Source organism: Lactuca virosa, chromosome 5 (genome assembly GCF_052849685.1).
Source record: "Lactuca virosa cultivar CGN04683 chromosome 5, Lactuca_virosa_CGN04683_v6, whole genome shotgun sequence".
NCBI lineage: Eukaryota > Viridiplantae > Streptophyta > Magnoliopsida > Asterales > Asteraceae > Lactuca > Lactuca virosa.
The window spans coordinates 323,287,681-323,312,860 of record NC_136430.1 but is presented as its reverse complement, the minus strand read 5'-3'; the positions used below and the strand labels follow the sequence as shown (position 1 = coordinate 323,312,860).

At 38.3% G+C, this 25,180-nt stretch overlaps 2 protein-coding genes across 12 annotated transcripts; one reads left to right on the top strand and one right to left on the bottom strand.

The window, feature by feature from the left end:
- Positions 1-1,462: 1,462 nt before the first annotated feature.
- On the bottom strand, positions 1,463-5,877 carry LOC145115371 (phototropic-responsive NPH3 family protein NPY2-like). Of its 11 annotated transcripts, XM_079051649.1 has the most exons (7): positions 5,549-5,877; positions 5,157-5,260; positions 4,821-4,919; positions 3,977-4,131; positions 3,749-3,818; positions 2,448-3,638; positions 1,463-2,354 (listed from the first exon to the last, which is right to left on the bottom strand). In XM_079051649.1, exons 4-7 carry the CDS (start codon positions 4,036-4,038, stop codon positions 1,788-1,790), a joined length of 1,890 nt encoding a protein of 629 aa, XP_078907775.1. In that variant the 5' UTR covers positions 4,039-4,131; positions 4,821-4,919; positions 5,157-5,260; positions 5,549-5,877; the 3' UTR covers positions 1,463-1,787. The 11 variants fall into 11 exon arrangements, with proteins under 11 accessions (XP_078907775.1, XP_078907777.1, XP_078907778.1 ...); XM_079051651.1 differs by having other exon boundaries at positions 4,783-4,919; positions 5,157-5,877; XM_079051652.1 differs by having other exon boundaries at positions 4,787-4,919; positions 5,157-5,877.
- Positions 5,878-6,439: 562 nt separating this feature from the next.
- On the top strand, positions 6,440-7,213 carry LOC145113159 (uncharacterized). The gene is made up of 2 exons (XM_079049280.1): positions 6,440-6,708; positions 6,823-7,213. The coding sequence occupies exons 1-2, from the start codon at positions 6,440-6,442 to the stop codon at positions 7,211-7,213; spliced, it is 660 nt and encodes a 219-aa protein (XP_078905406.1).
- The last annotated feature ends 17,967 nt before the right edge of the window (positions 7,214-25,180 follow it).

Genomic DNA, 25,180 nt, shown 5'->3' with positions numbered 1-25,180 from the left:
TATTTAATTAAATATTTTCGACATCACCATATATAACATATGATCAATATATTAACGATTAAACCACAATATACAACGACTGTATTACAATAATCCAAAAACGAAAAAAAATATAAAAAGGAATTAATATAACAAACTTACAAATTAAAAGCTCTAATATAATAGCATATCTCCAAAAGTGGTCATAAGACCTCAACCCAACATAAAAATCTTTAAGTTTGTTTTTTTTTTTCTGAAATTTTTATATGATTTGTATGCATTTCTTCCCAAAAGATTAGTCTTTTTATAGTAAATTTTTCATTAAATGTTAATTAAACATAATATAAGTTATAAAACTTTTGAGTTGCATTAGTTAAATAAAAATGTTTCAAATGAATGTGGTTTGAGAAAATTAAAAAAGGGGTTTCAAATGCATGAGATTGAAGAAAAAATGCTAGCTTTATATATATATATATATATATATATATATATATATATATATATATATATATATATATATATATATATATATATATATATGGGAAAAGTGAATATACCCTTAAGGGTATATAAGTTTATGTACTCAAACTCATAATAATACGTCGTTTTGTTTGATATATTCATTATAATATTGTTAAACTTCAATCCTTAACTTGATTTATATTCAATATTTTTAAAATTTCACTATTATTTTCCTCTTACATCACATCTTTTTGTCGAACACTTACTAGGCTATATATATTATTGTTGAAAATGATAATTATGTAAGAGGAAGATAAATATGAAATTTATAAAAATCTTTGAAGTAATTAAAGTTAGAAGTTGAATTATAAGAACATTGGATGATTATAATGTCTATATATGATACAAAACGATGTAGTATGGTGAGTTTGGGTACCTAAGCTTATATACCCTTAAGGGTATATTCACTTTTCCATATATATATATATATATATATATATATATATATATATATATATATATTGAATATTTTATTATTAAATACATATTTTTTTTTAGAAATCAACTTGAACTTGAACTTTATTTGTTTATAGAAATTGATTCTTACATAACAGCGTCGTAGCTAACAATTTTTCGCAAAATAAAAATTGTTAAAATTGTTGTGTAATGACAAAAATGTAATCTGTATGACAAAAATATAATGTGTACGAAATCAGCTCCCTTGACTTATAAACCTCTAAAACTGTTCTGGCCAGTGACAAAGCCCGAAATTTGGATGTAACAATACAACTAACAAAAGCAAGATACAGATTTTATTACATGTTTAGAATTAGAATTTTAATCCATTAAAAAAAGAACTTTTTATTTTTATTTTTAGGAATATTAGAGCATCGCCACCGAATAAGGCAATAACTCAAGTAATCTATTATCAAACCACCAAGAACGGCAAGAACTACTTATCAACAAAACAATGTAAAAAAACGATTTTCACACAAAATTTAAACAAACGACAATAAAAAGACGCACCAACAATACCAATACATGCTACTTCATTATAGATTAAAATCAAAAGTACAAGTTGGTACTAGATATCTGTTAGATTTCATCAACTTCTAGTTCCAGGGTTTCTTCTTTTACCCCAATATCCCTAAATAAACTTTTTTTTTTCACCCTAACACAAAACATCCACCATTTTCAGAGATTCTTAGTTTCTTACTAGTTTACTACTACAACTTATGATATCTCCTAACATAAAAAAAAACACTTACACCATCATCAATTCATCATCTCTACCTTACCTTCTTTTATCATCCCCCATTAACAAAAACATTATAAAAATCAAATTATCAAGACACCGAATGCCGCCCTTTTCTCGAAGGAGTGGATACAATTTTCACATGTTCATCACGGTTACCCGACCCAAGACTTCCAGAAGAATCCGACCCACTATTCTCTCCTGTCCCACCACCTTTACTCGACCATATTTTAGTCAAAATCCTCTTAGTTGCAACCAAACCTTTCAACTTATGAACAGAACTCCTGTCAGCTAAAGGGCTCTTTGCATGTCCACCACCGTTTCTTTCAAGTCTCAGGGATGCCAGCTCACCCCTTAAAGCTTTAAGTTCTTCAGTTGTAGCAACTGCATCCCAATCTTCTTCTGTGTTGGTGTTGGTTGACCTTGAGCTCCCATGGGAGGTGCTGTTCAGATCTTTGATTGCTTTCGGGAGGTCCGGTGTGCTGCTCCCGGAGGAAGCTGCCGCCCGGACCTGTTCAAAAAACAGAACTTGCACCACCACACGCAGCGGCAGCCGCTCGTTTTGAACCGCGTGCATGCATGCTTCCACTGAAAGTTTCTTGCAGTCCATCAACCTGCAGATTCTCTTCCTCTCACTTTTACTAATCCCAGGGTGCGCCTGTATCAAAATAGACATACAGATTAGACAGGACAGTACAGGACAGAACAGTATACAGGACAGGTTGTACTGGGATGTTAAAAGTAGTTCTACCTTGAGATACATATCAATGGCGCGGTAAATACCATCATGAGCTGGTCTTGAAAAAACCGAAACTGTTTCAGCAAGATCGACAAACATTGATAAAGGTAAAATCGGGTCCTTCGCCACCTCAGCAAGGTAAGAATCAACAAGTTTAGCAACCATTAATTTTGAAGCTTCTGATAATATCCCTCCGGTTGACCTCCTCACTTCTTGAATCTCATTTCCATCTACTTCAAATTCCCCATTTCGATCTTGATCACGAACCATAAACTCTTCAACTATTTTCTGAACCGTTTTCACATCATAAATGGTGGAATCAATCCCACCTTCTTTAGCCCGAATCAAAAGATCATGAACCGAAGCCTCCTCAAGTTGTTGACCAATCTTTTTAACCAAATCCATCTTCACCATTTCACCCGAATCAACCAAAATCACCATTTTCAACAGTTTAAGCAGGAAACCACAAGAAACTGCGCCTTTTTCAGAGGGTAAAAGCCATACAATCGTGTCGACTATGGATCGAGTTTTTACCAAATCACCACTGGGTATCACCCCTTTGTTAAACCCTGGTAATCTTCTAGAAGCAAAAGCTTTTAAAGCTTCACCAATCACTTCATCATGTACTAAACCCCGGTTTTTTATATGAACAAGAACCCTTTTGTACAAATCGAGTTCCAGCTCAGCAAGATCCTCCACCCACCAATCGGTTGGGACAGTTATTGTCCTAAGTCCTCCAGTTAACATACGGTTATCGTTTTCTTCCGGAAGCTTCTTCCGATTATAAGTATACGACCAATCAACCTTTGAAACATCAACCGATACCTTTGAAGCTATTGACTCAATGCAATGGCTCACTAGCTTTAGTTCTTCAGACAACATCATCATTGATTTGGTTGTTTGAAGTACTATGATTGAATCTTTCCAGCTTCTGAAAATACTCGAGTTTAAAAACACATCGATTTTGTAAATCAGGTTTCCTTTCTCCATTGTTTCATGCATTTCGAGGTAATCGGCTGCACATCGAGCAGTGACAACATTGTAGGCGTTTAAGGTTACCGTCATGCCATAACAAAACTTGGCACATATTTCAAATGCAGCGGGCCCACCGGGAATGTCATGAATGACGATTTCGTCCCCAATGCCACCATTGGTGCTTGCTACTAGCTTCTGTAAACGACCACTTTTTGATAACAAAGGAAACTGAAAGAATACACATTGGTTGTGATGTGACATGTGAGGATTTAGTTACAAACTTACAATGTACAACTGTAATGCAGTAATGTACAACTGATATAACAGGCTGGTTTTACCTTATGTAGATAGAACTTTGCATCTCCTATATTGATGACAATATCGGTTGCCAATTCAGAAGCCACATACCTGTATTGCAAATTGCAATCGGGTCTTAGATTTTAAGCAATACTTTATTTTTGATCTTAACACCAGGCAATAAATTATAATCGAAATCAACTAATGCTACCATTATTAAAGATAACAAGAACAGGAAATCACTGATTAGGGTTCATCAAAATGCTTACCAAATATTGTTGTCGTCAGTCTGAAACGAATCGGGTTTGGATCCAAGTTTCATGAACTTCATCTTGTGTAGCTTCTCTTCAAAACTTGCTTATCTTGTTTTCAGCTCAAAGCAAGTGAAGATCATCCACATCCCCAAATTTCAACACCTTAGAACCTAGAAATGAAGGAGAAAAGCAAGTTCAAGTTGGGTTCGTTTTTCAACAACTCCTGACGAAAGATTTTTGGGTTTTCTGAAATTTCTTGTTGATTGTTTTGTGGGTGGATTTTTTTTTTGAAGATTTTTTGATGAACTTTTAGTGGGGGGATTTTTCAAAGAAGGAAGAAGAAATAAGATCTGAGTCGAGGGTGAGAATATATATATAAAAATTTCTTGAAGAGAATCTTTAACACCAGAAGAGTGAGAAACGTAGAGAGAGAAAATGGGGGATTGATTTTGTTGATGACTTGAAGATGAAGAATGAAGAAGATGAAGAGATAAATGGGATCAAAGAAAGTGCGTCCTGGTTCAGCGGCAAAGCCCACGGACTCCGGGCGAACCCGGCTAGCCCAGGAGACAAACACAACAGTAACACACACTCCTCTCACTATTGACTAAACTATTCTCTCTTTCTTTAATACCAGTAGAGAGAGAAAGTTAGAGAGAGAGTAAGAGAGATGAAATGAGACACCCCACAAGCACAAATCTGACTCAACCCACCCACCTCCCTTCTATTTTTGTATAATTTCTCTCTAAAAACTAACACACTGTGTTTTTTCTTGTCTGTATTAATTATAATCTTGAAAATAGAGAAAAAAAAATAAAAACCTACAACTTTGAAGCCTAAACTAAGGAGATCAGATTACCGTTGAAGATCGAGAAACCCTGCAAAACAGATAGAAAACAGCATCTTGGAATCAGTTTCAATACGCCATGGAAACGGCAGACAATAAGCATCTCTTGCTCTGTTTTTGTACAAGTAGAAGCAATTTAATAATGGAAACATGAGAGAAAAAAGATCACAAAATCAGTTAACTCAATGAATACCCATATGTAATGATGCTTACTTAAGCAGAATCAAATAAAAAAATCTTGTATGTATCCCACTTGAATTTAAGAATCATGAGACAAAATCTCATAGTTATTATTATTATTTTTTCAATCTAATTTTTGACGGCATCAACTTGTAATGGTAAACCCACCTCGAAATACTTACAAAACAGCATCTTTTACATTACAATATTTCATATATGTGGATCCGTAGAGAGAAAAAGGTGAAGAACACGATAGCCGATTGAAGCAAGTTCTGTGGAAAAACAGAGCACCAAGCATCACATGAACAGTTTCTTTTATTTTTTTGAGATAACAGAAATGGAAGCTTTGGGTGTATTAGTGTATTACTGTATTAGAGAATAGAGAAAACATAAAACAACAAAGCATGCAAAAAAGAGACAAAACCCCACCCCACCCAAAGAAAAACACACAGACAAACACCCATTAGAAGAAGACAAGCTGTTCTCCATATTCTGTGTCCACTCAAAAGCAGAAACCATTTTACACTAAAAGCCAACGTCTGTGCTGCTCAAGTGCTTACCCAGTTTCGTAAAGAATCCCAGAGAGTCACTACTCTTTCTTTCTTCAGAATCTTTACCCTTTTTCTTTCTTTTTTTCCTTTAATCTCAAAACCCTAATCTTGAGGAAAAGGACCACTAAAGAAAAGATGAAATACTGCTTTCAAGTTGTAATCTTTTTGTTTTGATTTTATGTTGTGTTGGGTGAAATCATTTTGAGTTGTATTTTGCAGAGATTGAGATTGAGAGAGGGGGTTGTAGTGATTAGGATGAAGACCCCGAGAGCCCAATCTGCTATGATATGCACGCCAATGCTGACAATCTGCTTTTTTGCTCCCTCTTTAAATGAGGAGTTGTACTCGCCTTTTGAGTTAAATCACATCCCCAGTTTTTACCAAATTATGGCACTTTGGACTAATTGGTTTTAGTTAGAAAATCGCTAATCGTGTCAAGATGTTGATTTAAAATGACGAAAGTAATATGAATACGATTTGTAGGTCATATAAAAAATAGGAAGCGTAATTCTAGTCTTCTTTGGGTTCCTTTCCCCCGTAAAAATGGTTAAAAGAATCTTGCAATGGTCATTCACACATGATTGTTTGAACTTTGAAGAATGGATGATATTGATTTAGACTATGCGGTATGGGCCAAACGAGAAGAAACGGGGATGAGGTGGCACGCCTCAACGGCGTCGTGACGGGGGAACACCGCCCCCTACTCGTTTTTGCTCGTCGAGGTTGCATCTCGTTGCCGTCGCGACTGGATGAAACGCACAAAATTTAAACGTTTTCAAACGTTTAAATGGCAACGGTATAAAAAAAATCATTTACCCTATAAATACCTACTATTCTATAAAAAATTTCACACAATTTCTCTTCTCCTCTCTACATAGTTTCAATTCTTCAAAAAAAAATATGGACCCTTTCGACTCGTCCGATGATTCAGATGACGATATTTTCTTCAGAATGATGTATCATTATTACACTACCGACCTGCTACAACCAGACTCAGCCCCGCTACTAACAAGACGTGTGATGTTAAACAGAAATCGCGAGGAAGGACACGAACATCTATATCGCGATTACTTTGCGGATAATTGTGTATACGGGGCGAATGACTTCAAAAGAAGATTTCGTTTGCGTAGGAATGTGTTCTTACGAATCGTCAACACCTTGGAAAACCGGTATCGCTTCTTTACTATACTTTTATACAAAATAAATAAAAATGTACTACATGTTTCTTTAATTTTACAACATATGCAATATATTTTTAAACTGTAGTTAATTTATGATGTTAGAGGTAGACGAGGGTTTACAACGTTGCAGAAATGTGATGCGGCCATTCGTTTGATGGCTATGGGGGAGTCACCCGACACCATGGACGACTATATGAGAATGTCCGAAAGAACCGCAAGGGAGAGTTTGTATACATTGTCAAGGGGTGTTGTTGAAACATTTGGAGACGTGTATTTGCGGAAACCTTCGTTGCATGATTTGCAAGAATTGTATGCGGCGCATGAAGAACGCCATGGGTTTCCCGGAATGATCGGAAGCATTGATTGCACACACTGGAAATGGAAAAATTGTCCGGTAGCATGGAAAGGGCAATACGCAAGTGGTCATCATGGATCACCTTCGTTGGTTTTAGAGGCTGTTGCTTCTCAAGATTTATGTATGCATGTATCATAATGTATAACATGGTAGTAGAAGATAAATGGCGAAATATTGCACAATATATCCCAACGGAGCCCAGACAAGTTCAGTTTCAACCAGGAACAGCAGATTATTTGCATCACGTTGTTGACATTCAGGACGCAAATAAACACATACAGCTTCGAGAGGACTTGGCGGATTATATCTTCTACGGTAACAATAACGATAACGAATAGCGTTGTATTTTTTTATTTTTTATTTTTTATTTTTTTGAATTTGGATGTTATTTCTTTTTTTGTTTTTGGATGTTATGTGTAATTTAATCTCTATTTTAATTTTAATCTTTAAAAATTATTATATGTTATTTATAATTTTTAAACATTATGTTTTATTTATTATGTTATATTTAAAAAATATTTGTCTAAATTAAAAAAAAATAAAAAAAATAAAAAAAAAATTATAAAATGGAAAAAAAGTTGGTGTCATAACAAGATACAACATGGTGACCGTTTCCCCACTTGGTGTTATAATACCATTGATGATGTGGCATGTGATGTGGCACCAAAATAGTGTTACATCTAGTTGTTCACACCTAGTGCTCTTAGGAGCATCAAACTGATACATGTCTGGATGATATTAATTTAGGAGCATCAAACTTATACATGTCTATAAATTGGGCTTTTTTTATTTAATTCTTTTCAACATTAGTTTTTACAAATCTCATGGGACTATTGTTTGTAAGCAATTCGCTCAAAATTTGATGAAGGTCTTAACAAACTTATACAAACTCGCTTAGTAAGAACACTTGTGTAATAAACTTAATTCACTCAAAAATTGATAGAGGCTTCTCATTTGGAGACATCCCGTAGCAACTTCCCTTTTTTCTCTTTTACCCATTAGGTTTGATGGTTTGAGGTTGTATTTGGCATGTGAACTTTTTGAATGACTCATTGAAATAAACGTTAACATTAAGGATGACTTTTTTGTTTTTTGATTGGCAGGAGAAAAACATATGTTTATAGATCTAATAGGGGTTTCATCTCTCATTGGCTTGAAAGTGGAGGTTTTGCGGTGGGATAGTCTGATTTAAATTTTAAAAGTTGCATTATGCAAAATGACAAAACATGATAAATCATTCATAGAAAATCAATGTGTGTTTATACTATTCGCGTTTGATACGTTTGGTTTCCCTAGTTTTTAAATATTTAGTTTTGTGATCCGAATATGATTAGAGGCGCACCTTGTTGGTTGTTTGTATGTAATGACCCGTTTTCACTTTTCGAATTAATAAAAATCTAAACATTTGTTATAAAAATGAAAATCAAAATACATTATTTTTTAACGAAAGGAATGTAAAGCAAATTTGTAGTAGGCGTGAATACGAACCCTTGGATATAAAAAAAACGTCAAAAACGGAGCTTGTATTAGAAAGTTACTATTGTATTAAGTTGTCTAAGGTGTTAACTAAATTGATATATGTAACACCCATTTTCCAAAATTGACCATCTAAAAACTTAATGGGATCAAAATGTGGTTTTGGGAAAAACTCTATGCCACGACGTGGTGCATGGATGACCATGACGTGGCATGGCTTTTATGAATCGCTTATTTTTGGTGGCCACCACGACGTGGCATGAAGGGTGACACGACGTGGCAGTTGTTGCAGCCCAAGCCCATAATTTTTTTGGTATCTACATATTTAAATGCCTTATCTATAGGTTAGGTCATCGCCCTCAGTCCCCACCTTCCTATATTGAAACTCTATCCTCTCATCTTGTCTTTTGAGCCCTTTGTTGGTTATTTTGTTATTTGAAGGTTGAAGGAAGGCTTTGTTGAGCAAAGGATCATCTAGCATCTTGTCTCTATCTCTTTGTGTATCTTCTGGACTTGGGTAAGTCTCCAAGTTCTCACATTTATGGTTCATCCTTGTAGATCTAGATTTTTGAGCTCATTTCCTTCATGTTATGTTGATATGAATGGTTAGTTGTGATAAAGTAGGCAACTTTATCACTTTTTAAGGTCCATATGTCATCATATGTTTCAGATCTAGACTTTCATTGTAACGTTTGATCCGGGTATTATATATTTCTCAACATTTTAGGGTTTGGGTTGGAACTCGACAAGTTGGGGAGCTCCAACTCGTCGTGTAGGGATCTATATGGATGCGGGATTAAGGGTCTACTCGACGAGTTGGGGAGCCCCAACTTGACGAGTAGACGCTGGAAAGGAAAACCATAATTTATAGGGTTTTCACCCTATTTAAAGGCCTCAAACCTCATTGTTAGCCTCCCTTATCGCCCCCTTTGTCCAGAGAAACCCTAGTCCGTGCTTTTCCTACCTTTTTGAGTGTGCGAGAGCTTAAGGAGTGCCTTTTTGGTGTTTATGTGAAGAAGCTTTAAGTGGTTGGTGCATAGGCGAAGGAAGAGGTTGTAGATCCAATGTTTACTCTGTTGTGGCAACCATTTTAAGGTATAAAGTCGATACCTTGGCCTTTTATTGCTTAGATCTTCTCCTATGAAAGTATATGGTCATTTTTAGCATATCTTGGGGTCATTCTTGGATTTGAGCATGTCATGAAGCTATGACTTCAGATCTAGACATCTTATGGCCTATTTTAACTTAAAGTTGCCACCTTTATCTAGTCCTGGCCCTTCTTCATGCTCTAAATCTCTTAATAGGATAGGATTGAGTGTTTTAGCCCCCTTAAGACCATGCATGGACGTAAAGTCAGCAACTTTACGTGGTATCTCAGCCCTAGGGGATCAGATCTATGGTTTAGAGCGTTGGACTCGCTTAGAAAGTGGTTGAATGAGTTAAGACTGGGCAAACTCGACTAGTTGCCTTTCCAACTCGGCGAGTTGGCCCGGGGTTTCCCTAATTTTCTGGACACTATTCGAACTCGTCGAGTTGTTGTAATAACTCGGCGAGTTGACTAGAGTTTTTCCCAATTTTGATGAGAACTGAAGGAACTCGACGAGTCAGCAAGTGCACTCGACGAGTTGGGTCAACATGGTCTGTTGACCTTGACTGTTGACTTTGACTTGGACCAGGGTTGACCAAGTTTGACTTTAAGGGTATCTTTGTTAATTCGGGGTTTTGTTGAAGTTAGTTGTAGGGTGGTCGTATGCGATTGAGTTCGAAGTTGTGAATTAGGATTTGATTTTTACCGGTTCAGCATTTCTTGAGAGGTGAGTCTCCTTACCATACCAATGGGTCGAAAGCACCAAGGTCGGCCCATTATGTGATATGTGGTTTGTTAGTTGATTATGTGTTATGTTGGCCATGAAGATAAAGGTTCTTCAATCTTAAAGGAAAAGAGAATGCCTTAGTATCGAGTTCTACGATCATCATAGAGATTGTTGAATGGTTTCCATAACTGGCTTCTTCAAGGACATCACAATGTAATGATGTTACTAATTGGAGTTGAATCAGGTAATTTCATTCAACTGATCATCCAAGATTACAACTGAACTTCGAAACATAATTAGGAAATACAGATGAATACCAACACTACAACAATCGCCTAAATAGAAGAACTGATAACTCAAACCTCGCTCCCTGAAACTCCTGTTGTGCCATGACGAACGTTGAGCTAGGGGTGTAGGGTCCATCACCTCATCGAAAATGAGAAATAGAAAACGATATCTGATGTGGCCCTCCTGGGCGCAATGGAAACAAACCCACAAACTCTGTCTGTAATCTCTACCAAAGTGATCCTCCTCGCCACACCTGTGACATACAAAAGATCTGTACTCCCCTCAGCTGATCTCTCCGGTCGACAGACTTGAACCGCTTGGCCGCCGACTAATACTATCCTGAAGTTGTTCCCTCCTCTTTCTACGGAATCTCCAACTCAATATCCCTCCTCCTGGCGCTTGATTGCATCTCGGTCAAGGTCTGGTACCGTTGAGTAGATACAAACTCCCAAATCTCCGTATTGAGCATACTCAAGTATCGCAACATTTGTGCTTGCTCTGAAGCGGTGTACTTAGGGCAGAAAAGAGCTCTCTCTGTGAACATCTTGGTGATTTCCGTCACTGACTCAGTCGTCTGCTTGAGCGACAGGTACTCCTGTGCCAGTCACTCCTGCTCCACAAGAGGAACATACTCTGCTCGGAACATATCCAGAAACTGCTCCCAAGTCATTGTAGTTCGCTCTGCATGCGAAAAGCCCCGGATCACAAACTCCCACAAATCCTTTGCACCCCAACGAAGACGATTCAATGCAAATTTCACCTTCTGGCCCTCGGGGCTTGAACACGTGAATAAACATCCATCCACTTCAGAAATCCATCTTGAAGCGATGATCGGGTCCCTGTCGCCTCTGAACTCCAGAGACTTTGTATAATTGAACTATCGGTACTACATCGCCCCGTCTCCCTGAGATCCCGCAATGGCGAGGGCTGCTTTGGTTGCGGCAAAAGCTATCTGCATGACAGCGACATAGTGTCGGTCAAACTTCTCGACTAGAACGGTCTTGAACGACCCAAACAACTCTAGAATCGCCTCCCTGATCGCCTCGGCCACACTGGAAGCAATGATCCCGCGGATCTCCTCCTCACTCAGACCTGCTCCCCCAGTGCCACCAGCTCCTGATGCTAAACCTTCAAAAGCCGCCATACTGAAAATAAACCATGGAAAGATCAAACATCAAAACATAGTGCTCAATACACCATGCCACAATCCTATTAGTTCCTTAGTAACCTCAAGATTCCTCCTGAACCTCATACGGATCTTGTGCTTTCAAGTATTACGGGCCCATACTACCTTCAACACCTATTTGTAGTCGATTCAAAAGTCATTGCACTAGACCACTCGTAGGCATACTAACACCTACACGTTTCTATGGGCTACAAATAACTCTCATAGGATTACCCTCGCTTCGCACTACAAGTTGCTTTTGTGCATGCTTGTTGTACACAATACGGGGTCAAATATATTGTCGAATAATCAACTCTACCCTAACTCCACAACGAGACAAGGAACAGGAAATAGAGCTAATCCGATCATTTTAAGGCTATTTAAACTCGACCATATACAACTAATCAACATACACGCAACAATCACACAATGAAGTTTGTAACGCCCATAAGATATGACTAGATAATTAAAGAATAAATGAGATAACTATTAGTCACAATGATATTTGGATATTATCAAAAAAGGATTATTTAGGGTAAATAATCTAAATGAAAGTTGTAGTAGTCGTTAAACCGAGAGCGTATATATATATATATATAGAACTCCCCAAACTGACTTCGTAAGAGGAAGTTAGGATTTTTAGAAGTTTCAGCGTAGCAGTATACGGCTCAGAAACCGAAATAGAAATCGGTCAATTCTTAGGAAAAGCAATCTAAACAAGGGTTGAAGATCTCATCATATGGTTCCGTCGATATAAAGACAGTCGAGAACGGATATCATATGATGAAGTTATGAATTTTTAACGTACTTTAACAGTCTAAGCTCGTTAAAAATATATCTTTAAAAATAAATTCAAAATTAGCCGACGAAGTCTAAATGAAAGTTGTAGATCTCGTCGAGATCCTTCTGGTGAGATAAAGAACGTCGAAAACGGAGCTCGTATGAAGAATATACGATTTTATGAAGTTTTCCAAGAAGCGTCACGCACAATTGGGTTGCACGACGCGCACCTTCTAGAAAGTGGGGTGTGTACCACCATATTTGTGACACGTGGCAGAAACTGGGAGGAGCGATGTCTCAGGTGTGCGCAGCGCGTAAACTAGGCGCGGTGTGCAGTTGTGCTATATATAGACTTCGACTGCTCATTTGCTTCCTCACTCCCCATCCTCCCTTCTCTCGAAATTCTCTCGATTTTAGCCCATTTCCCTTGGTTTTAGCCTTTGGTGAAGCTCTGCAATCCCTGAAGAAGTAGTAGTTAGCGAGTAGAAGCTCTGCCAGTTCAATTTCCTAACATTTGTCAGGAAGAACCTTTGCAAGTTAAGCTACAGTCTAGTATTTTTTTGTAACTTATATTTATAGTCATAAGTCGTTATTATGAACCTATAAATAAGATTTATCAGTAATTCCATGTCGTTATACTGATTGATCTACTTATGGGAGAGGTGTCTAGAATGGTCAGGTTGGCTTGGTTGTTGGATTTCAGAAAAGCTATTATGTCGAAATGAACCTTCCTCCCAACTGTCCTGCCTGGTTGATCCTTACTTGATAGATCTTGATGTAGGCATTGGGATTAGTGAGAATATATACTATTCTTAGTATCCAGGATCATTAGACTAAAACTCTGTAGTAATTATACTTAGGTCACGTCAAGGAATATCTGAGGTGTTAGACGAAGCTCTGCCCAGATCACCGGTCACCCAATTTATCAGGTGAGTGCATAGTCCCTTTCATGAACATGATTTAATATAAGTATTAATTAAAATATTAAATATATTATGGAAGTCGTATGTAAATTATGTGCTTATTGCTTGGATTATATGTTAAGATATATATTGTGCTATGTGTGAACCATATATGGTTCTATTTGATGTTAGGATTAAATATATATAACATCATATAATAGTATTAAAGGTAGCTTTGTTGAGAAGATAAAGTAATAATAATACCTAATGCTCTGTAGGGAATATAAATACACTAGAGATAGGTTAATGCCACCCAAGAATAAAGTTGGTATTAAAAGTTGGTTATAGGACTGTGATCTAATATAGGGATAAACTTAGACTTATGGAAGATACCTAGATCAGTTAAATTTGATATTAGGTAGTCTCATTAGGAGAATGTGTGTAACCTAGGAACGGAGAGTAAAGTTCCGTTCCTTGACACTATCATGTGTTGATGTACGGTAGCTTCGTACGGGATGACCAGAAATGGTGGGTCGCGATCATACAACTGTTAGCGGTATGTCTGGTCATCCCACAGAGTATGTGACAATACTTGATCATTCTAGACGGTCTTGTGAATTACGTTGCTAATGTGAGATCATTACTCAAATACGTAAATGAATTGGAAAACCATATTCATCAAATACTGTGACGGCCCATAAGCCTTTATGGCTTACAACGATAAGGAAACCCCTAGCTGTGTGGTCAACGATTCATCAGGCGAGATAAATTCCTCTCTGATAATCACTACTCAGGATCTGTGATGATCGATTGAATGGATAGTATAGGATCTATGAGGATCGATAGAAAAAGATAGTCTAGGATCTGTGAGGATTAGTATGAATGAATATGTAGGAATGGTTATTTTATGGTAACAGTTGGTTTGCAGTTTTGATAATTACAGAATATTATCATCTCAATATCATGGGGTTGAAATCCCTATGTATCTCACCACGTTTCCCCAACCTGACCCACTCAGTTCATATGCATCACAGGTATCAAGACTTAATTCAATGGAACTTAATTAGGATGTTGAATGATTAAGAGACAACCTGCAATAGTATTCAGGACCATCAGGTCTTTACGCTGTAACTTATGTATATGTATTGATGATGGCATCCTTTGGGTTTTAACATTTTGGAAACAAACATTTGTAATCAAAATGATCTTTTGTCCTAGGATTTTCCGCAAATATAAAAATAATTTTTAAAGCATAAAGAAAAGTTTTAATTGGTTCTGAAAATTAGAGGATGTCACACAAGTAACATAAAGCAAGCAATTTCCTATATCATAAGGCATTACTAAATCATGCACCTCTATCCAACAGTTCCTAAAAGAATCGTAGCTTATCCACTAGCATGCTTTTCTAACAGTTCACATATCAGAAAAATCAAAAACTTAGCACATATAACTAGTATAGGTATCTTGGGGACCTCTTTCCTGTTCGGGCTCTGGCTGACTATACACACCCCATCCACCTGTAAACCCAAAGTTAAGTCAAGGTTCACATTCTTGATCCCAAGCCAACAATCAAAAAAGAACATGACAAGAGACCGAACCTATGTCCCTACCCCAACCATTTTATTATAAATTCTTTTTCAAAAACATTTTGTGAAAATTCTTGGATCCTAGTTTGAGTCTGGATTTACACAAGTGTTCCTCCAATTCGCTCAAACCGGGGCTCTGATACTTATAACGTGTCCCACTAAGAATACGTCAAACGTAATGGGGCCCACGTCTTATAAACGTGGTAATCAAGGATCAACGTACGCCAAGCGCCGAGACCGTGCCCTCGCCCTCGCGATCCCATGATTATTGTAACATCTCGTTTATTAAATAAATAAATAGATAAAATTAATGAATAAATAGTAGCCCAAAAATCCATAATTTTTTAGTGGGGTGTTGGTTTCGGGGAGCCAAATGTTATAATTTTGCTTATTCGGGGGTTAGATGATTTAATTTGGACGTCGGGGGTTAAAAGTGTAATTCCGGGATTTATTTTGTAAAGATTTTCAAAGGTCAGGGAGTATTTGGTAAATATTGGACCTAAATTTAAAGATTTTGGAGGCTAAGGGGCTGAATGGTACTATATGGACTTCAGTTGAAAATAATTTGTAGAGGAGGGGCTTTTTGGTAAAATATTGGGCTTGTTATGAAGGGATTTTTAGAGGCTGGGGCTAAAAGGGTAAATTACGGACTTAAGTTGAAAGAAAAAAGAGAAGGAAGGACCATTTACGTTATTATGGGATGAAGTTATGTGAGTCTTGCTATATAACCCATCAACCTCGGTAACCCTAATCCTAAACTAAATACAGCCGCCACCTTATACCTCCCTTCACCTCCAGCCGCCACTCCCATTTCTACTATTTCCGGCCGCCGCCTGTCACAACTAGGAATTCTAAGGCTTTTGTAAACATTAACAATGATAACATTTGTAACTAAAACTTGAAAGCATGCATGATGTTTATTCCATGACAACAAAATTTCATCAAACACTCTATACAAACACTTCAAATGGTCAACAAAATATTGGAAACCCTAAAAATTCCGGTTTAAGTCCATTATGGACTAGGATTTCCTTATTGGGCCTAATGGACCAATAAGCTTCCAATTTGACTATTTTGGGCTTAGGACCCTTAAATGGGCCCTAATTGGACCCACTTTCATGAAACTTAACATTTTGGGCCATAATGGATCCAAAATGAATTGGTTTACCTTAATGGACCTTATTGGGCCATAATTGATTCAATTAGCTTTCATGGACCATAAATCCATTCTTTTATACAAAATTAGGTCGTGAACACCCCCTAAAAGCCTAATGGGCCGAAAATACCAAGTTGGGCCTTATAACTTCGAACTAAGATAATTAATGGCCCAACACTATGCAACTCTTCCTTCTAGCCCAAGTTCTCGGCCCAACAAAACAAAAAAAAAGAGATTAAGAAAGTTGACTTTTGTGTTGCCACCTCATTTTTATTTGGTGGATAACTAGACACATTACACTCCAAACATCCAAGTCCTCTCATGTTCCCATTCAAACTCATCTCTCTCTCTCTCTCTTTCTTTTTCTATTCTCGGCCAAATGCAACACACACACACACACATCTTCAAACTTCCTTAAAACTCTCTCAAGCTCTCAAGAACAACTCCTCCTTCATTTCCTCAAAATTTTGAGGTTTAAGGTGTTTCCAAGGGGATTTTTTCACCACAATCACTATTATTGGTAAGTTATTATCAAAAACAAACATCTTCTTTCTTTTTAACACCAAGAACTCCTTCTTACATAGTTTTATTCCATGAGCACACCTTAGAAGCTCCATAAGCTCGAGATCCACATCAAGGTGTTGTTAGGACCAAAAATCTTCTTCATATCTTCTTAAAAACTGAAACAACAAAGCAAAGGTGAGTTCATACCCCCTTGTTTTCGGCTTTTACTTGTTTTTGGGGGAGAATACAAGTACTATGTGTTGATCTATGTGTGTATGCTTGTTATATGTGATTTCTTTGGTTTATGTTGTGAAAATATGATGTTATTTGCTAAATCTTGAAATCTAAGGCTAAAGTGTGAATAATACATAAACAAAGTACATAATAAACAATTTACTTCAAAGATCTAAGGATCTTTAGGCTTAAGAAGTGAAAACAAAGTCAAAGTCCTTTTAAGTGTCATTTTTGCAAAAATAATCAAAGTTTGGGTAAAATATGTAATTTTCGGTTTTATTAGGACGAAATGGTATTATTTACATAGAAATCTAACTTTTATGAAAATAACACTTTTCTAGGGGTCAAAAACATAAATTTTAGCGAATTGGGCTTTAATTTGGGCCTCACGAGTTTTTGGGCCCAAAGTTGCAAAAAAAATGAAATGTTGAGGGGATAAATTGGAAAACTTAACAAACCATGAGTCTAAAACATGAATAAACTATTTTTAGGGGCTAAAAATGACTTTGATGCAAAAATTGGACTAAAAATGCAAAGTTTTTTATTTTGGGGTCAAAATTGTAAAACTTACGAAATTTGAGCCAAAAGTGTAAACTTTTTACAATTAAGGGCTGGAAATGACAAATACAATATTTTTGGGCTGAAGTTATTATTTAAATAAAATTTGGGTATGAAATGTCAAGAAAAACGGTTTAAGGACTAAAAATGTTAATTTTCATAAAAGGGGACTAAAAATGCCATTTTTATAGATTAAGGGACTGAAATGATCAAACTAAATGTTTTTGGGCCAAGTAGACAAATATTAAATTATTGGGCTAAAAATATTAATTTTATAACGCATGATTTTAAAAATATATATAAATATATATACGTATAACCAAGCTTCGTGATAAATCAAACGTCAAAACATTTTAACACTTCGAATAAACATCTCACTTACAACAAATGGCTACATTACGAACTTAAGATCAATAAATTATAAATGATTCAATGGTTGGGCTCAAATATCTTCTATTCGTGCTATTGGGCCTTTATGGCCCAATATCCTGATTATTTGGCCCAATATAATCACACATGTTTATTGGGCTTCCGGTGACCCAATTACATACCCAGTGGGCCTTTATTAGCTTTAACATACTATTGGACCTTAATGGTCCACTTGTATTGCTAATAAGACCTTAAACATTTATAATATGCTTAATGGGCTATAACGTGTCCGTAGCATACTCGACAGCCTGTAAGAACATACAAAGTTAGTGGGCCTCCGTAGTCCTCTTCTCTTCGTCTGTTAGGCTTACCTTATTCAAGTAAACATAAATTGGGTCGTGAAACAATGTTATACAATTTCTTTTGGATTAGTGAAAAATAACGGGCGACACCAATAAGTGTCGGTCGTAGTCTGTAGTTATAATCAAAGTCTCCTGGAGGGAGAGCGAGAGTTTGTGTATAGATCTATACGGGGGTGACTCCCCCACACCTAAGTTGTTTGCTACAGTTAGACTCGGCCAGTCTAGGGTAACAAAATCTTAATTCAATACCGGCATTCACTAGAATGCCAAGACAGGCGAATTAGTCATTATTATGCATAGTTATAACGACTCACATAGAGATCCATTACCATCTAAGTAATCATTGGGAAATCATGCTCATATGTTGTGACGATACAATAATACAAAACTATCATGCTATTTATATCGGAAAACATCGGGTTTTCCGGGGGAACAACCTTATTCACTTTGACTTACAACAACTATAATACAAGAAACTATTATGAAAAACATTCCACTTTTGCATGTTTTGAAATCATTTACACATATAGTTATAGATCATCACACCTTTTTCGTAAACAATTTTTGTTTTAGGAAATATCGGATTTTTTGGGTTTTACAAACAATACAAAACATTTTCATATAAAACCTGCTTATAAACTCACCAACATTATATATGTTGACCGTTTTCAAAATAACTTGTGTTCTCAGGTAACCGTTAGAATGAAGAATTATCAAGTGTGTGTCTGAATGTCTTTTGTGTGATGTCATTTGATAAACAATTTATTTTTGGGATTATGTAATGTAAACAATGTACTGGATGTGAACAATGACGGTTGTAATGTATTAATGCATGGTGATGTTTATGTTATGTTTCATGTATATTCATTGTGATGATATTTCAATTTAAGTCACACGAGCCCTCGGACGTTTCCGCCGCCTGGTTCGGGGGTGTGACAGGTTGGTATCAGAGCTCTATTTATAGTGAACTGGCATATCTAACCACACATTGATATGCAGCTATAAACCCAAAGAGGGACTAAATAACTCTGAACAAAACAAATAAAATATAATAACAAACACTATTACTTGTGCGACTTAGAAAAATGAACATAATAACAAATCAAATAAGACATTTGGGAAATCCTGACATCTCGATTAAGCCAGGACTGTTCACAGTTGTATTAGGGATGAATGTAGCCTGATCAACTACATTTCCTTCAGAATACAACTATCGCATGCCCTGGAGCGATCGCGATGGTCAATAAACCTAAGGCATACCCTTTTGTTAACCAAGAGGAGAACATCAAACCAATTTCAATAACAACAAAAATATCTTAGGAATAACAATGGTTTATTTATATACCCTCCTTACGTGTTCCTCATCACAGTCACCATGGAAGAGGAGCATCAAGGCATTCAGTTTCACCAGGCCTTGGTGGCCCACAGAATGATTGAATATGACCCCGAGGAAGGACAAGGGGCAGCACACGACATTAGGCCCGACGAGTACAAGGATACGGACTACGAGTTTGAGGGGACCGATAACGACATGGAGGAGGAAAGAGACACAGACGAAGCCTCCGTCAAACCACCTACCGACGAGACTCATCAGGACCACCCTGCCCCACCAGGAAATCCCGTGGGAGAGGATCGTTCTCCGGAGGCAGAGGCTGCCGCACTACGGCAACAACTATTTGCCATGGAGGCACGAGCGGTACAGGATGAACTGGAAAGGGATGAAGTCATCGGGGAGATGACCGAGATGGCCCAGATGTTGGCACAACATTTCGGAATATGATTTCGCTACCACCGTTGGGCGCCTCCTAGTGTGTTTAGAATTAGTAGACCCCTTACTAGTGCTATGTTCTCTTATGCTTACCATGTTATGTAATACCGACTCCATGTTTAAGTGATTACACTACTCATAGAGTCGTTATGCTGCCAAACTTTGTACCCTTATGTATGCTCTTTAGAGCAAATTTTCATGTATCAAAGCGCGGATATTATTAGTGGAAAATATTATGTGTTTTATCGTGATGTTGTTATCTGCTATGTGTTTTATACTCTTATTGTTTGGTGTAAATACGTGGAATCACTTAAATGCAAAATCGACTCACGATATTCCCAACTTAATACAATACGTACTCAACATCTTTCTGTTCCATAACAGCAAGATGCCACAAAGACCAAACCGTGGAAACAATCAACCACCGACACCACCGGAAATCAACTCAATTGCATTTCAAGCAGCTGTATCTGCTGCAGTCACAGTAGCACTGGCGCAGATCCACAATGCGAACAATGGTGGAGGCAACGGGCAGGGGGGCGGAAGTTCAAACAACGGGATGAACCAAGGACCTACCAAGCCATGCTCTTACAAAGATTTCACCAACGCCAAACCACGGACCTTTAATGGCACAGGGGGAATGATAACCCTGAAGAGATGGATTGAAAAGGTGGAATCGGTGTTCGAGATATGCGGATGCCCTGAAGAAGTCAAGGTGAAGTTTGCAGCATGTACATTTGTTGATCAAGCTCTCACCTGGTGGAATGGACATGTGGAGGCTATGACTCTTCTGATGGCTAATGCCATGCCATGGACGGAACTGAAGGAAATGCTAATGGCTGAATACTGCCCGCGTGGCGAGGTTTAGAAAATGGAGCAAGAGTTATGGAACCTCACTGTCCGAAACTCCGACATCGATGCCTACATATCAAGGTTTAGTGAATTGTCTCTGTTGTGCCCTGGCATGGTTACTTCGTAAGGGAAGAAAATAGAACGATTCATCTGGGGATGAACTCCCCCAATTCAAGGAAACGTGATAGCCGCAAATCCTGAAACCTTTGACAGTACCAAGAGGTTGGCCAAAAAGTTGTAAGACCACAACAACAAGAAGGGCGAGAAAGCAGGGGAAATTGAAAGCAAGAAGGAGAGTGATAACAAGAAAGGAAAGAATAACAACAGGAAGGGACGACAAGGCTCAGAGTCGTCGAAGAAACAACAAACAGTAACAGTTCATGCTGCAACCACCCAAGTTCCCTCCACACCACATGCTCCAGCCTCATCCACCCCAAGTGCCCCTAAGCAGTATTCCGGAAGTCTCCCAAAGTGCAACAAGTGCAATCTCAATCACAATGGTGAATGCAGGGAGATGCATTGTACTAGTTGCAACCGAAAGGGTCACACGGCAAAATACTATAGGACCTATCCTCCCTAGAACCAGCAACAAGGAAACAACAACAACCACCGCAACAACAACACCACCAACAACAATCACGACAACAACGCTGGGGCTAACCACACCTGTTATGGATGTGGAAGGACTGGGCATTTCCATCGAAACTGCCCCAATGTCAACAACCAAGGGAATGGAGGAGCAGGGAGAGTGCTAACCATGGGTCAAGGAGAAGCGGTTCAGGATCTCGTTGTTGTCACTGGTACGTTTCTCCTTAACAACACATATGCATGCATCATGTTTGATACCGGGGCAGAGCGGAGTTTTGTGAGTAATAAATTCAAACATTTGCTAAAACAACAACCCCAGAAGCTTAATGAAACCTTCACGGTGGAAATGGCTAATGGGAAAACAAAATCAACTGAGGAAATCTACATAGGATGTACCCTAACCTTAAATCACCACGCCTTTCAAATAAACTTGATACCTGTTGTTAGAACAAAGTTCTTGTTGGATCGATAGATTCTAAGCAGAAACACAATTAAAGACGTAATGAAGAACACAGGAATGGTTTAACTGATGTCGAATGATTAAACTTTAACACCTCAGAAGAGCTCGATTAAGAACTTCGACTGTAGAGGTGTTTAGGGTTACAAAGCAATAATAACTATAATCACGTTAGTTTCTAAGGCATACATGCATGCACTATTTATAGCTAAACCCTACTCAATAATCACGGATGGACAGGCCCAATCCGGATATACAATACCAAGCCCATGACGCAACATAAAATACCCAACAATCTCCCCCTTTGCGTTAATGGAGCCGAAAGCTCAGTTCGGTTGAGCTATAGAAGACTTCTTGACAGTCTTGAACACCTTCGGTATGATGGCCAAAAGAGTATGACGAAAAGTGATATACCACCGAAGCATGTCCGTGAAGTTCTTCTTGTCTGCCTCAGAGTTCTGCTTATACCGATGGATGATACTAATTATGTGCTCTAAGCAGTCCGTTGAGAACAGGTGCTTGTCAACAAGAGCGAAAAGAAATCTGTTGGCTTCGCCTCTTGTGAACATCACTGTGAGATGTTTAGAATCAATTTGACCCATCTTCATTTTATTCACATCTCTAGGTTTTGCAGTTGGCTTTACAGTGGGTTTCTTTTTCAAAACTTTAGCTATCTCCTGATCCATTGCAGCTACTTCATGTATATAGGAGGCCAACATCCTCTTTAGATGATCTAGGATCGGCTCATATTCTTTCGCATTGGTGAGCAGTATGTTAAACAACAAGATCCAATCATGAGGATTCAAGTTTGGAAGATCTGCCAGGGATATAACCGAAACCGAGTTTGCTGAACCTCGGGTTATTTTGAAACTAACATTGATGAACGTCCTTGCAGACGAAGGTTTCAGCACCTTGACAATTATAATCTTCTGGGCACTCCATGTCAGGTATTGAGGCTGACCGAACTTGAGATAAAAACTGATGAGTTCACGATCAACCTGAGGGTGAGGTGAGGGAACTTGAACAGTCGAATCAAAGCAATGAAAAGTAAATGCCTTTCGTGTTATAGGCATATCAAACTGTGAGTCCCTTGAATTCTCACAATCAAAAGAAGCTACAGGTTCCAGCCAGTACACGCTCGGAAACTCTACTGCTTCTTTGATGAGCGTTTCTCTAGTCCAAAGAGGAAACAAGGCCTTTTTGCAATTCAAGGCGTCTTGCTCTTCTTTGTTCTTTCGCTCCCCCTCTTCTGCTTCCTTCGCAACCCGAAGGGTTTCATCCAATTCCTTATCCCTTTTCTTTCGTTTCAGGGCTTCGACAATTGTTTCCTCTTCATCACTATCATCAGCAAGTCCTTTCTTTTTATCTTGATTACCAGAACCCGAAGCTTCATTACCCTTCGGTTCGGTTTTGACAGTGACCTTCGGTTGAGTCATTTGAACACCTTCTCCCCCTTGTTTTGGAGGTACGAATCTCTCCGAAACACCCTTCATTTCATGTAAGAGTGCAAGGGCAGGAAGAAGCTTGGAAGTCAGATGATTCCTGATGGTCAGAGTAAGTATCGGGTCATGAGCACTAAGAAGATTGGTTAGCATATTCGTTACATCACCAGCACAACTCCGGAATACAGCTCGCTCAGTCTTCAATAATGAAATCTCCCTTTCAGCTTGAGCTAATTGAACTTTCTGAACTTCAATAGTAGAGGCTTGTCGTGCAAGATCCTCCGTTAATGCACTCTCCTTCGCTAAATCAACCTGGAGTGTTTCAAGGCGAGAATTCACTGAGCTAAGTAGAGAAGTGTTCTCAGCTTGAATGGAATAACGAACATTCTCAAGTTTAGCTTGCTCCTCTTGAAGTGACTTGGATAAAGAATCAACTGAAGCGTTCACTTTAGCGGCATTCGAATCAGCATGACCTTTGAGGGATTCGAGAAAAATCTGAGAACTGTGAACAAGTTCTGCAACTTCAGTTGTGGCCTTCTTGCAAGAAGAAGTGGAAGCTTCAACCGCCTTTGTTGATTTGTCTATAGCTCCAGTATATTGCTCAAAAGCGGTGTCCAAAAAAGCTTTGAGCACAACATCGTTATATGTTTTTGTAGAGGCAAGCAATTGATCAAGTTTCTCATCTAGACTCTGCACTTGTTGTCTGGTGACAGGAGCCTCTTCATCTTCATCTGTTGGAAGCCGATAAGGACTGTAATAAGTCGAGTCAAACTCAACATTATCACCACCGAGAGTATCACCAGAATCGGTTGAGGGTGAGGGTGAAAGAGGTTTGGAAGTAACCGGAGGTTCGGTTTTAGTATTAGCCCCCGTATTAGATACGTTGACGTTTACTGGAGGTTCGGTTGTTGTGGTGGTGAGAGTAGTTGTGGTAGTTGCTTGTGAAAAGATAGGAGGTGGTAAAGGAGTTGTAGAGATTAGTATGGTACTAACTCGTGGTGGTGGTGGAATAGAAGTAACCGAAACTGGAACAATAGTTTTTGGTGGAGATGGAAGAGGTGTTGGAATCTTGTCATTAAGTGGTTCAGTTGGAGTTGGAGAACAAGGAGGTGTATTACCTCTCAGTGAACCATGATGCTGAACTTCCTCTTCTTCATCTGTCGATCGCTCCTCATCATTGTCTGAGCTTGAAGGAGAAGGACTCTTTGATTTCTTTGCCATCTTTTTAACTTTCTTTAGAGCCGAAGAATCACCCTTTTCAGCCTTTCGCTTTTTAGACTTGGCAGCTTTAGACGAAGGGCCTTCGGTTGTCACTTTCTTGGTATTTCCCCTTTTGCCTCGGCTGGTTGGCTTCTCCACAGCTTCTAAAGCAGCTTGCTGTTCAGGAGTCAGTTCTCTTGGTCCTTTAGGAGGAAGCTTTCGGTAGTCGGCCATCACTTTACTTTCGGCTGACACACACCTGTACATCGTCTCAGGTATTGAACCATTGTGGGAGAACTTGGTGGCATCGGAGAAGATGATCTTCTTCGTATGAAAAGTAGCCACAGAAGAGATCAATGAATCCTTCATGACTGGAATCTGCAAAGTATCAATGGCCCTGTGGTGACGATGGTCCAGAAACGTCCACAAGAAATCTCAGAATGTCTCGTCGAAGTGTTGAGACTTTGTACCAATTGCGACCAAATGATCGACCCGTAATCGAGATTAATTTAATTGTAGAGACCATAGAGAATAGTTAGAAAACCCTTACTGGTACCATCTGACCCAGCAACCCTCTCCGCTAAACCCTTGTTGAGAAGAGTAA

What these genes read in the sequence shown, in the direction of transcription:
- LOC145115371 (XM_079051651.1), bottom strand. Translation starts at nt 4,038, where the DNA reads ATGAAGTTCATGAAACTTGGATCCAAACCCGATTCGTTTCAGACTGAC. An exon ending in ACTGACGACAACAATATTTG is followed by an intron (nt 3,819 to 3,976) that starts GTAAGCATTTTG and finishes TTTGCAATACAG; the next exon opens with GTATGTGGCTTCTGAATTGG. An exon ending in CAAAGTTCTATCTACATAAG is followed by an intron (nt 3,639 to 3,748) that starts GTAAAACCAGCC and finishes GTATTCTTTCAG; the next exon opens with TTTCCTTTGTTATCAAAAAG.
- LOC145113159 (XM_079049280.1), top strand. Translation starts at nt 6,440, where the DNA reads ATGGACCCTTTCGACTCGTCCGATGATTCAGATGACGATATTTTCTTC. An exon ending in GTCAACACCTTGGAAAACCG is followed by an intron (nt 6,709 to 6,822) that starts GTATCGCTTCTT and finishes TTATGATGTTAG; the next exon opens with AGGTAGACGAGGGTTTACAA.